The 14,608-nt window shown below is 32.6% G+C and overlaps 1 protein-coding gene across 2 annotated transcripts; it reads left to right on the top strand.

Moving 5' to 3' along the window:
- The first annotated feature begins 496 nt into the window (after nt 1-496).
- Nucleotides 497-8,569, top strand: LOC120082764 ((3S,6E)-nerolidol synthase 1-like). Of its 2 annotated transcripts, none has more exons than XM_039038054.1 (7): nt 497-808; nt 932-1,202; nt 2,524-2,899; nt 3,009-3,227; nt 3,352-3,490; nt 3,735-3,983; nt 8,128-8,569. In XM_039038054.1, exons 1-7 carry the CDS (start codon nt 602-604, stop codon nt 8,398-8,400), a joined length of 1,734 nt encoding a protein of 577 aa, XP_038893982.1. In that variant the 5' UTR covers nt 497-601; the 3' UTR covers nt 8,401-8,569. The 2 variants fall into 2 exon arrangements, with proteins under 2 accessions (XP_038893982.1, XP_038893983.1); XM_039038055.1 differs by lacking the exon at nt 8,128-8,569 and adding an exon at nt 4,933-5,197.
- Nucleotides 8,570-14,608: the final 6,039 nt, after the last annotated feature.

Below are 14,608 nucleotides of genomic sequence, written 5' to 3'. Positions count from 1 at the left end.
TTAATTACATTGAGTTAGTGGTATACATGATGGCAAACACATTTAATTTGGCAACAGATAAATATTAGAAAAGTAATTGTCTTAAATTAGAAATATTCAAAAAAAAAATGATGTGTTCCAAGAACTATAAAAGAAGTCTATACATTTGGTTTCAAAACATTTCAATTTAAAACACTTTAAACTTCATATACTAGCTAAGTTGCTAAGTTGTGTGAGTGGTATAATGCTTTGCGAGAATGTTCTTTGTAATTGGGGTTGGAGAGAGAATTTTGTGTAGTAGAATTTTTTTGGTTCGTAGTTTTTTCTTCAATTTAAAGTTCTTTCACGCTAATTCTTGTATTTTTAATTTTATTCATTTCCTATCATTTTTATGTTATTTTTCTATTTATTCTTGCATTGGTTCCCCACTGGGCCGATGCTACCTGCTGCAATTAATACGTTTCATAGTCTATAAAGAGAGCATATGGAGGGGTAAGGTCGGACACTAACATCTTACTGTCGGTTTCTTCTCCATCAAAACACAGAAAGATTATTTGAAATTTTGTGGCAAACCAAAGTTCTCCTCTTTAATTTTGTAGCTTCATAGTATATATTCATATCTATGGCTCAACTCATCTATCATCAACCCATCCTGGCTTCTTCCACTCCAAAAATATTAATGTCCCAAACAAAGATTCCTCACAAAGTTCACCATAAGAAAGCATTGCTGCAACTGAAGAATAATCCTCCTCGAAAACCATTTGCTAAAAAATGGAGCATTTATGCCTTGGATTCTTCATCCTCTAAGCCCATCTCCAATTTGAAAATTGTATATATTTTATGTTAGCTCAATGATTTTGCCTCCTTTCTCTCTATCATATTTTTTCCTTAAAATATATATATGTGATGTGTGTATCTAAATTATTTTGAAATTGAAAATGATGATGCGTAGGAGGAGTTTGGGCTTGAAGCTCCAGATGGTAAAGTGAAGATTTTAAAGGAAGCACTGAAACAAACACGAGATTTGTGCTGGGAATGTTTGGAAATAATTGATGCAGCCCAACGCCTTGGCATTGACAACCACTTCAAAGAGGAGATTGAGACTATCCTTAAGAGGCAATACGATTTAATAAATGCAAACCATTTTGATGGAGACATGGATCTTCACAAAGCTGCCCTTCTTTTTCGACTTTTGAGACAACAAGGATACCTTGTGTCTGCAGGTTCATATTTCACTCGTTTAACTTCATTTTTTAAAGAGTCATTTAGTTCACATTCGGAAGTGAAGATGAAATGGTTAAAATCACTTTTATTATGTTAAGAATCACTCCAAAGTGCGCTTTTAAACATTCAAATTTAAGGGTAATTTGAAATGGGTAGCATTTTTAAGGATAATAACCAAGTGTATAATAATATTTTTAAAAAAATTACAAATATAGCAAAGTTTATCAACGATAGACTTCTATTACTGATAGACTCTTATCAATAATATGGTCTAGCATTGATAGACTCATACCAACGATATAATTTATTACTCATATACTATCTAGATTTTGCCATATTTGCAATTTTTTTTAATCATTTTAGAATCATTTCCAAACGCGTTCTTAATGTATCTTTTTCTGCCAATTACTTAGATGTAATTTTTTACTTAACGTGATTGATATATATTTTATTTTGGGTAATTATATTGAATAACACTTTTAGGTATAATAATTATGTGTATAACAACATTTTAGAATAATTGCGAATATAGCAAAAACTATCAGTGATGTACTCTATCGTTGATAAACTCCTACCAGTTATATGGTCTATCACTTTAGACCCCTTACAAGAAATATGGTCTAAATGTTGCTATAACTATAGATTCTTTTGCATTATATTATATTTGTAAATATTTTGAGTCTGATTTATATATTTGCAATTGTGCCTTTTATTTTTAAATCACCATTGTTCTGTTTTTATAATTGTTTGAAAAGTGATTCCATTTTTTTGTCTAAACTTTTCATTCTTTCTCTTTGTAATTTTATTTATCTTTCATTTTTTTTCTTCATAAATTTTTTGCTCAACCATTCTTTAAAGTTGAGATTTTTTTCTTTTTCTTTTTTTGTTATTGATGACAAAATTTTTAAGAAGGTTGCCATTCTAACTTTCCAATAAGAGTAGGTTTTTTTTTCTTCAAGCACCGTCGTAGAACCACCTTCTTTGACTCCTATTTTAAAGACCACAAATTGAGACATCATGATCCTCTCTGGTACCAATTGAAAGAAGGGTATTTGACAAGTAATGTTACAACAAGCCTATGGACAATTAATAAAACACATATAAAAATATTGAAAGACAGAATACAAGGTTTGGTAACCTAATTAGGTGTAAAACCACCTATGTCTGACGGGTAGTATGAGTCTGCAATTACATTGACAAACGAATCGCTTAACTTAGTGAAAGATCACTTAAACTCTCCCAAGTATGAGACTCCCTCTCAACAAGAAAAAAAAAATCCACCTTCAAATGTAATAACTTTATTATTTGTAATATGAACAGACATGTTCAAAGTTTTCTTAAATGAGAAGGGAAAGTTCAAGGAGAAGCTAAAAGAAGATGTGAATGGGGTGACAAGTTTATATGAAGCTTCACAGCTATGCATTCATGGAGATGACATTCTTGACGAAGCCGAAATTTTCAGTAGCCATTGCCTAAATGTTTGGGCTGCGCAGCTTGAAAATCAATCCTCCGCCAGTTTTGTGCTGAATACATTAGCCCATCCTCATCATAGAAGCGTCGCCCAATTTATGGTGCCTTACTATTTTGGACATACCCAATGGACAAACAAATGGCTTAACATTTTGCAAGATGTTGCAAAAACTGATTTTGTTACAACTCAACGATTGCACCAAAACGAAATTGCCCTATTTTTAAAGTAAGTGTTCAACTTTTTTTTTCTTGTCTTCTAGACTTGGAGCGTAAAATTATTAAAGCTTCGGGACCAAAAGTATAATTTACCGTTTGATGTTGGTGTTTGTTGTTAGATGGTGGAAAGAAACAGGTCTGGCCAAAGAGTTGAATTTTGCCCGAAATCAACCGATACAACGGTACCTCGGGTCGGTGCTTTGTCTCCCAGATCCCTGCTATTCAGAGCAAAGAGTCCAACTTGCAAAATCCATGTCTTTTATTTATCTAATTGATGATCTTTTTGATGTACATGGGACTCTTGATGAACTTACTCTCTTCACACAAGCAGTCAATAGGTTTGGAATTAAGATGCATTAATCGCTTTAGTTAATTATATATTAAATTCCTCATTACATTACACTTAAATTTATTGTTGTATATATTATTGGTATTATATTAATTAATGTTGAGCACATGCAGATGGGATTTGGCTGCTGCTGAAAGTTTACCAAATTGCATGCAAATTTGTTTCAAATATCTACTCGAAGTTACCAACGAATTAAGCTTCGAGGTCTATAAGAAACATGGTTGGAACCCCATTGGTTCCTTGAGAAACGCGGTATATATTTCAGATCAAATTTACTATATCGTTAAAATGTTGATATAATATTAAATTGGATCAATCTGTGATTTAATAATGTATCAAGTTTAAAAACTCTTCATAAATAAAGAGGGAATATTAAAGTGTTGATTTTAATATTAAATTTATTTGCCCATCAACTTTATCAATTTTAACTTTTGAGTGAATTAGTGATTTAACTTAATGAAATGAAATGAATTTAATTTAATAAGTCTGAATGCAGTGGATCGAATTATGCGAAGCATTTTTAGTGGAAGCAGAATGGTTAAGTTGTGGGCAGCCACCAAGTGCGGAAGAATATTTGAGGAATGGAATTGTGAGTAGCGGCGTCAACGCTATTCTACTACATGCTTTCTTTCTGTTAGGGCAACAAATAACCAACAAAACTGTGGAGCTTTTAGACAATGATCCGGATATCCTTTTGTCCAGCGCCATGATACTCCGACTTTGGGATGACATGGGAAATGCCAAGGTAAAAATTTACACAACCCTCCATTCAGTCTAACTTAATGCTATTCTAGTACATGCATTCTGTGGAGCTATTGGTTCCTGAAGTTTTGGATAATAGGTTAGTTCGGTTTCTAACTTTGATAATTTTGCACTTTTATCCTTATGTTTAGGAAATATTTCATTTGTCTTTGAAGTTTGGATCCGCAAAAATGAAATTACATATTTTGTTACTAAATTAGTTGACGTGATTTGTTAAAAATTTTAAGAATATTTAAAATAATAAGTACAATACTTGGGTGCATCTTGAGAGCACCTATCTTTTTGTAGTCTTACAAAATAGATACAAATAAAAATTTATATATTTTTTGAAAAGAAGAAACATTACCAAAATTCAACACAACAAAAAATGTCGGTAGAGTTAATTTCTGCCGACGCATTTTTAGTGCATGGATATAACAACATTCTATATCTAATCATATATCTAATCATATATCTAACCATATCTAAGTGTGGGCAAAAATTTGTGTGGTCTTAATGAAAATCATTAGGTTAGATTTTGTTGTGTAGCTAGAAACATTCAATATCTACCAACATAATTTGTGTGGGAAACATCCCTTAAGCCCACACTGTTCCCTACATTTTTATTAAAACCCTACCGCCAACATTTTTAATAAAGCCCACACAAACATCCCTTAAGCCCACATGGCCCTGCTCGTCCGCTGCCGTGTCCCGTCCAATGCTGCACCTATTCGTCTACCGTTGTCATTTCACTAAGGTGAATCTTCCTTTTCTTCCCCATTCGATTCAATCCTGGGTAAAAATGGGTTTTGGATTCAATAAGGTGAAAGTTCACTTAGATAGCTTGTAATTATCATTATTATTTTTAAATAACAAATGTTTAGATGATTGATTCTTGCTAATCAGTTTCATTGTCATATTTGAATTATGTTTTTTTTTGTTTTCTTTCTCAGATTTTCAGTTCTTACATGACTACAAATTCTGATCAACACTTACACATTAATCCTCGATTACCCAAAGTTCCTTGCATTTTTTCGTTTTTAGTTCTCTCTTTTCAAAATTTTGTTGTCAAATAGATTTTGAAGTTATATATTAAGAATATGGAGGCAACTGGGTCTATCGTTCACTTCCACACACATCCTTTTCACATTGTCTCTAGAAATTTTTGGTTTTTGAAATCATGAGGAAAAAGAAAGGGGATTATTTGTGGATTCTAAATTTGAGGATAACAAGTTTGACGCTACACAATGGGAGTAAATTGATAGTTTGTTTCCTTCATTCACGGAGGATGGATCCAACGAAACAAACATCTCTTGGATCATAAGCTTGAATCAGTATGAATTGAAAAAAAAAAATTAACATAGGTAGAAGTCTCCTGACAAGATTCCACTACAACTAGATTACATCAAATTTGAGCTCAACTATGATTAGATTGGCCAAGTAAATAATGTTAATATGTAGAGTGTAGTTCTAATTTTAGCTCAAATATGATTAGATTAGCCAAAAAACTTTACATGTTGGTATGAGATTGAAAGTGTCACTCAGATATTTTAAAGTTGTTTTGAGAATTTAAAGATTACTTGCACATTCTTTGGGAACTTTTTATATTGATTTTGATAATCAAAGTGATACATATAAACTCTTTAGGTTGGTTAGGGAATCAAAACGTCTCTTAGACACATTTTAGGAATTTTATAGCTGTTTTCAGATTGAAAGTGTCACTTGGGCACGTCATAGGTTTTTAGATTGGTTTTGAGAGTGAAAGTGACATTTAGACACTTTTTAAGTTGTTCTTAGAATTGAATGGTCACTTGCACACTCTTTGTAAACTTTATAATTCATCAAAGATATCCTTAAGTTTATTATAAAAAAAAACTTTATCTAATTTTTTTCGCAATTCCTACGGGGTTGAATTTTGTCCCTTTTATTTGATTGAATAGGGATTGGATTAAACTAAAAATAGATTTTCAAGAGATTATATTGAATGAGTTGCTCAATTTATGGAAGTGGCTAACGGTCAAGTAATGATATGAAAAAATCGAGATGCCCATGTAAGAGTTGTCAAAATTTAATAACACAATCATTGGGTGGAGTAGAGCCACATTTATTTATATACGAAATATCTCTTTTGTATAGTCAATAGGTTTATCATGGAGAACCAATTCGACTCCAAAGAGATGATACTTCTTGAGCAAGTGAAATTAGGTAGAGAGTCTAATGTTGATGATGACATCTTTGGTCTTCTAATTGATTTGCAAGGGTCGATAATAACAAGAGAGGAATTGAAGATGAAGAGTATTTTGATAATGAATTGCTAAAGAAAGTCGAAGAAATTGATACTAGTAACATTTTTTAGGAGTTGATGAATGAAGCACGTAACCAACTATATCCTAGATGTACCAAATTTTCCTCATTAAATTTTCTGGTGAAGTTGATGCATATCAAGGTTCTCAATAATTGAAGTATGTTATTGGAATTGCTAAAAGATGCCTTTCCAATCGACATCTTTACCTGGATCATTTTACGAAGCTAAGAGAAAACTATGTGACTTAAGGCTATGATATAACTCCATCCATTCTTGCAAATATGAATGTGTACTATTTTTGAAGGATCTAGCTAACTTCAATTTTGTTCAGTATGTGGTGATTCTCGGTGTAAAACAAATAGTGGAAAAGGAAAGAAGATTCCAAATAAGGTTTTGCGTCACTTTAAAAAAGAGTTTTCTACCTGACAAACTTCGTTTAAACAACTAGGTAGGCCGTAAAAAGATGGATTAGGATGCACCTATCATAATAATTATAACAAAAACATATTTTCCCTCCTCTTACTCACTCGGTGTCCCCCTGCAGCGAGAGGAATGGAAAGGGGATGAACAACAAACTACGAGTGAGAGAGAGGAGAGAGATAGGTTTTGTTTTTTATTATTATATATTTTCTAATTTCTTAATGTGTCATATCGTGTCATTTCTTTCCGTTGATTTGACGAAAACTTTCTTCAACGATCAAGTCAAATCTTTGTAATGAAAACAACAAACGAAAAAATCGAAATATGAAAACAATAAAAAACTTATATGAAGGATCAAAGTGATTTAATTGATCAAGAAACTAATCACTAATGCATTAACTTTAAAACTCTGCCATTGTAATCTTGAAATTCTTCACCATCATTCCCACACCAATTATTTCTAATTTAAGAGGCATAAATTGGAAGGTTTCCCTTTTTGATTATGATATGGCTACCATCCTGCTAAATTGGAAGATTTTCCTCTAATCTTTCATTGCTTAAATTTTGGAACTTCCAAGTTCTTCTCCATCATTGATATGCTCCTTATATTTCTTCTTTGTATTAATTCATCTTTATAGGTTCTTGGGAATATGATGAGGACATTAGAAGTATGTCAAACTAGTTGAGATGTCCCGGTGCATCTACTGATCCCTTCAGTCTTTCGTACTTCTATTTTAAAAAACCATGGTTTATTATGAAGGTTTTAAAACTTAAAGACGAAATTAACTTATTATACTAAAACCTCAGCTACCAAAAAGTTAATTTTCCTAAAATTTTGGTTATTTACTCAACGTTAAACTCCTTACAAACTAACAAATTCCCCAAACTTTGTGGACCAAAAAGTTATTTTTTCTAAAAGTAACTGTTTATTTAACTCAATGCTAAAAGAATGGATGGTCCTTACAAAAATATTGGCCCATTTTAGGGGGAAAAACCGACCATAAAATTTCTACTAAAAGTGGATAACATGCCCATCACTACGTCTTTTGGGGAGCTCCTAAAGCTTTCTTTCTGGGTCGTTACAGGAAACGTTTTTTTTTTCTGCTTATCTGTGAGGCATTCCAACATGTTCCAATGATCTTAACTGACTTGAATTTACTAAGGATCGTATAGTAATTATTTGTTTTTTTTCATTTTTTATTTTAAAGATTTAGCCTATAAACATTCATTCCACCTCGTTTAGTAATTATTTGGTTTCTAAAAGTTTGTTGTTTTTGGAATTTGACTGTTGTACTTAAGAAAGATACAAATAATGACAAGAAATTGAGAGGAAATAGATCTAATTTTCAAAAATAAAAAGATGACATGATTATCAAATAGAGCCCAAGTTATATTGTACATGAATATTTTTAATTTCCTGTAGGACGAGAAGCAAATGGGGCGTGATGGGTCGTATGCAGAATACTACATGAAGGAACATCCAAGCATCTCCTATGAAGAAACACAGAAACACATTAAGAAGAAGATTTCTGAAGCATGGAAGACTCTGAATAGAGAACACCTCTTTTCCAATATCTTTCCTACCAACTTCACTCAGGCTTCTCTGAATATTGCCAGAGCTGTCCCTTTGGCATATAATTATGGTAGAAACCAATATATCATGACCCTCGAGAAGCTTATGAAACAATATTGCTGATATTTCATAATGTGGGATAATTGATGTGGATTAAATCATTCATTAAATTTTGCATGTTATGATGAGAGGCAAAGACAAACTCCTTTCCCAAGAGTACTTTAGAATGACATGGCTGCTTTCCATGTACTTCAGAATCAAACTTAAAATTTAATTATAGTAGTTGATATTGTATCTTGTTGGTAGGCCATAATAATATACCAATGTAAATTAATAAATCAAATTCAAACCATATATATATTATCCAACATTCTCAAATATGGTTTGAGTTTCAAATAATGCATAATAAATTAAACAATTTATAATTCGCAAACTTAAAAGAATAGATAAACGAATGTAAGCATCCAAACAAAAGAATAATAACAAATAAATTTTAGCAAAAGAGAGATGATACACAGTTTATACTGGTTCACCTCAATGTGGGCTATGTATAGTTCTTTGTTACTACACGTTCCACTAACATTTTCAGGGAAAAAGAGTACAACAGTTTACAATGCTCAAGAATGATTTTGCACTTTTCTCTCTAGAAAAATTATCATAAATTGCTCTTACAAAACTCTTTCACGGAGGAAAAAAATGCTTACTCCACGAATAACATAAGAGAAACTCACTCCGATGATCTTTATTATCTTCTCAAGCTTTGAGAACTTAGACCCATGACTTTTCTTCTCCTTTATCTCAAGAAAGAGACTACATGTTGTCGGTCAATATGTGGGCGAAGCCTTTATAGTGCCGTTTAATTCCCAAAATGACCCACAAATCAAAAGAAAATTTATTCTACCGAATTACTCCTATTACTACGAAAAAAACGTAGCAATAGTGATAAGTATGGGGTCGAACAACAGGCAGGCACATAATTAATTCCCTCTTAAGCTAAAGTTGACTATGGAAAAACAGTAAAAATGGGGTTTTGGGTTTTGATTAATTTGAAAACATGTAGGAAAATAAATTGCAAAGGATAAATGTAAACAATAATTGGTTCATCTAGTTCTCAAATCAAGTTAGACAAAATGTAATTTCAATCATCGTTTTTAGCCAATTGACTATGCAATCTAATTATGCATGCATAACTACTCGCTCGATTAGATCTAACAATCTTCTACAAAAGCGGACAACTAGCATGAATCTAACCGAGAAAGCGTCCTAATTATTAATTAAGGTCGAAAAGACCATACTCTAACTAGTCTACATGCTTCTAAATTCTATTGGGTTCGATAGCGACCATATAGAACTAAAAATACATGTATTAAGATTTAGGATTCAATTATGATCGATAAATTGTCAGGAAAGCCACATTCAATTAACTAATTTTATCCTTGAACCTAGCAACTCATGCATTTTAGGAATAGCCATCAAATGCACAATTTACTACTTCTACTTATGACGATAGCAATATATTAAATGCAAAATTAAACTTAAACAAGATATTCATGCAAATTTTGACGAACTAAGAATCGATTTGCATGCACGATTAAGCACGAAAAGTCAACCTCAAAATCATGCTTTGGAATTTAAATCGATTCAAAGAAAACACAATATTCAGAGCTGCAATCATCAATTAAAATTAAAAAAAAAAAAAAACTCAGGAAATTGGCATTGAATCCTTGATCCAAGAAATAAATAGAAAATTACCTCATCGATTCATGGACAAACCCATGAGATACAATCCAATCCGTGCTCACAATCTAAAATTAAACTAAAAACTAACCTAAAGATATTGAAAACATCAAAGGGGAAGAAGAAAACTCAACCATTCCTCGACCTCCATGAATTTTAGCATAAATTTTGACCTAAAACTGAAGAGAGGAATTTAAAGAATTAATCGCAATGTTGCAATGTTGCCTTGCGTTTGGGCTGAAGATGTAACGCATGCGTGGTTGATTAGCGTCATAAGATCCCGAGCGTTGCAATGCTGCCCTACATACTAGTGTTTTGTCTTCTAGCATCGGGCAAGCATTGGACTTAGGCAAATGTTAAGTTTTGCGATGCTGAAGCAGGGTCATTTTGGTCCATTTTGCTCATTTGAATCTCGGATGCTTAAATCAACTTCAATTTACTTCAACTTAACCCCATTTAGCTCCAAATGCTCGATTCTACTTCATGATTGCTCGATACCTACAAAATAAGATAATTAACATATCTAATCTACTAAAGAGCTCGAGTTAAGCAAGGAAATGTAGCTCTTTTTGAGAGCTATCGGTAGGTGAATTGAAGAATCCTAACTAGGTTGGCACTCACTTAGCACCCTCATCATATCCTGGCTCCATTCATTCAATAATTCAAATAGGTATTGAGGATGTTGTTAGATAGATAAAAAACATAATAGTACGAGGGAGTGTTTATGATACGAAATGTTGGGAATTGAATTCTTAGCGGAAGCGTTAAAATCGTCTTGCATTCGATTTTTCATTTTATAGGAAACAAAAACATCAACTAAAAAGGATAGTAAATAGATAAACATCACAAAAGCATGCTTTAATGAAAGAAAATAAAAGGGAGAACTATTTTTTACCTTTGAAGATTCTCGGGCCTCTTGAAATTTTCTCTAGCTTTTCAAACAAACGTCTCCTCAATCGATCTCGGACACGACCATAAGAATAACATTGTCATTCTCTAAGACTCCAATAATTGGATAAGTGGTATCCAACAATTGGAAGAGGAAGAGGTAGAGGGATTTCTTTGAGAGAGTATAGAAAGGAATTTCTTTTGGTGGCTAGGTTTAAATCACCAAATGAATTCTTATCCTAAAAAAGGCCATAAGGAGGAATTTATATGGAGAAGGGTTAACCCGTTCTCCAGTCTTCACTTTTCAACCATTGTGCTAAATTAAGGAAATAACCTTTATTTAATTAATTAGTACATCAATTAAAAAATAATATATATTAAATTCAATTTAATATACATAGTTAATTAATAAATATAAAAATCACATGTTTATATACATCCACCTCTCTATAAGATTTCTTAATCAATTTCTTAATCATAGTTAATCAATTAAGTAACTATATTAAATCATATTTAATATCGAGTTAATTAACATATAAATATCACATATTTATATGTATACAACTCTTTAGTAATCCAATTCCTGTAATTTTGATATTTGAATCTCATGCAAATATATTTCTCATACATAATGTGAATTATTGATCATATCTACAATTAATTATATATTGATCACATTAATATATAATTTCCTCTTGATTTGAACAATTCAAAGCATTCCTCACTAAAATCCTTTATTGAGCTAACAAGGGGACCTTATGAACCTAAAGATCAGAAACTCCAACAATATGAGGTTAATTGGCTAAACTCATTAACCAAATTAATCAATATTCGTTAACTGTGGGTAAACTTCACTAAAGACTCACGGTTGCACTCTTCTCACTGTAGATGTATTTATGTGTCCATAGATTTCGACCAATAACAACAAGTTAGTCCTTCATGAGTATTCGTAACACCAGTTGGTTCAAATTACCGTTTTACCTTTGGATTACCTCTATATCCTTAAGTATCGGTGCTCGTCTAATTATGAGAATTATAGATCCCATCTATAATTAATTATATATTAATCACATTAATATACAATTTCCTCAATTGATTTGAACAATTCAAATCATTCCTCATAAATATCCTCTAGTGAGCGAATAAGGTGACCGCATGAACCTACAGATTAGAAGCTCCAACGAGACGAGGTTAATTGGCTAAACACATTAACCAAATCAATCAATATTTGTTAATTATGTGTACATTCCATTATAGACCCACAGTTGCACTCTTCTTACTGTAGATGTATTTCTGTGTTCACAGATTTAGACCAATAATAGTAAGATAGTCCTTCATCAGTCTTCGTAACACCAACTGGACCAAATTATCGTTTTACCTTTAGGTTACTTTTGTGTCTTTAAGTACTAGTACTCCTCTAATGAACAACCTATTTATGGTCCAACCATAAAAAAAAAATCTCTCTCAGACCAACGCGAGGGTAGGGCTCTTTCTTCAAGTCCCAGAGACACTACTTAAGGGAACACTCATCTACTTATCCTAAAGTCGGGAATGAGTGAATTACATCTTGTATTATTATGTTCCCAACTCTCCACTGATTTTGTCCCCAAAATGGTAAGCTTATTGAGTCGGATAATTGACCACAATCAAAGGATAATACTTCATGAATAGAAGTTCATAATATACTCAGGATTAAGGCTAAGTTGCCTAGATCATCTTATTGAAATAGAAACATAACTAGTTAATGGTGTTACATCTAGTGGTTACTATTTCACGGTCCGATCTTATTGTAAACTCAGTGCATAGGATACCCCCACTCGCGTATCACCTACATGAATGCATTGGATCATTGCGTTTGTAGTAAATACAAAGTGGGTCGTATCTATAGTGTTACCAGGATAAGGTACTCAACCTTATCCCTATACTATAGATCCTTTAGATTGTATCTTGAACATCGATCCCCGTATGTCTCCATATACTGTTCAAGTCTCATAAAACAACCTAGGATGTTAGTTTATTGGATTTAAGGTGAAAAAATAGAATACAACACAATCAATAACATTTATCGGAATAATGTTAACTCTTTATTAATAACATTTATTGAAATAAGCTTCATCATGAACGACTCACAGAGACACAAACATTTTGAATTTACAGACTCAATAGCAAGTTAATACACCCAAAAACACAGAGGCCCTTACAATTAACTTCAAATGTAAAAGAATTAAAAAAAAACAAATAGAGGCTTCATTCCAGAAAACTCCATTAATCCACATCCACAAACACATGTTTAACACTTAAACAGAATGAAGACATGCTTTACCCACGGAGAAAGTAAATGCTCTTCTTTGCATCAATGAATTTGGAATATCAGAACCTGACTCTAATACCAATTGAAGAAACTCTTATCAAAGAGCACCTCTGAGTGGATGCAAGATCGTTCCAAACTCATTGTGATAGAATTATCGCATTCATAATCAAACAAACTAGTTATGCATTTAACAACAAATTACGACATGCTTTGAACTTTAAACAACAAAGGGAACAAGATACATACTAGTTGAAGAACTCTTCTTCGCCTTTCAAATCTCGCTCTCGTCAAGGGATTGCACCTCTCGCTCTAGCTGTGCAAGCCAAACTAATCGTCCACCAAATCTCGTTGTCGTCTACCCACCAACGGACTCCTCACGAACAAGGCAGCAAGGAAGACACCACCACTCAAAACCCTCGATATTCTCTATTGGATTTGGTAGAGGGAAGGAGGAAAGACCGATTGCTTACTACGACCAAACAAGAGGGAGATATTGGGAGTCTATCGTATAATTAGATGCTTGATCGTTTAGGTAAAGGTACACGATCGTGTAGTAAACTGGGGCTGATCGTATAGACGATCGTTTAGTAAGACGCTCGGGCATGCGATCGCTTAGAAAAAGTTAGACGATTGTTTAGGTAATTCTATGCGATCGTTTAGGAAAATTGCGCATGTACACTATCGTTTAGAAACATTGAGCTATCGTGTATGCTCTCGGTTTGCTATAGGATAGGCAATATACCTAATCAACGAGCGAATATCTGATCACTTTGCAAAATGAAAACCATTTTAATTTTATCCTTCAGTTACGAAAACTGAATGCAACCTCACACTATCTCATTCAGTTACGGAGAAAAAACCACAACAATTATCCCATAATTGTTTAAATTAAAAAATAAATATAATCATATTATATTTATTAACCTATGGCTTAATATCACATCATATGAAACATATGAACCATAGTCCTTTTCTCCTTCATTAGATATAAATCATATTTATTTCCCTTTTTTCCAATTAATGTATCTCATACATTATGTCAACTATATTATATATAATTGACTAGTTCAATCATATCATATATAATTGAACTCCCTCTTGTCAATTTGAAACTTTCAAACTAACCAAAAAACTTATTCTCAACTTGAATCCATTGAGCTACCAAGGGGACTTATGGACATATGGCTCGAAGGTCCAACTGTACGTGAATAGCTGACTAAACACTTTAGCCATGAGATCTACCATCCGTTAACTACCAGCCATTCCACTAAAGACTGATAGCTGCACTCTTATCACCACAAATATATTTTGTGTCCAATGGATATATCCAATCGACAGTATGATAACTCTTTATAGATGCTCATAAGTACAACTGGGCCAATTTACCATTTTTCC

The sequence above is a fragment of the Benincasa hispida genome, chromosome 8, assembly GCF_009727055.1.
Source record: "Benincasa hispida cultivar B227 chromosome 8, ASM972705v1, whole genome shotgun sequence".
Classification (NCBI taxonomy): Eukaryota; Viridiplantae; Streptophyta; class Magnoliopsida; order Cucurbitales; family Cucurbitaceae; genus Benincasa; species Benincasa hispida.
Note: the sequence above shows the minus strand (reverse complement) of the source record. Positions and strands in the feature narration are given on the sequence as shown.

Bases quoted from the DNA above. Each gene is read 5' to 3' on its own strand.
- LOC120082764 (XM_039038054.1), top strand. From the start codon at position 602: ATGGCTCAACTCATCTATCATCAACCCATCCTGGCTTCTTCCACTCCA. The intron at 3,228-3,351 runs GTTTGGAATTAA...GAGCACATGCAG, and splicing joins TTCACACAAGCAGTCAATAG to ATGGGATTTGGCTGCTGCTG. The intron at 3,984-8,127 runs GTAAAAATTTAC...AATTTCCTGTAG, and splicing joins ATGACATGGGAAATGCCAAG to GACGAGAAGCAAATGGGGCG.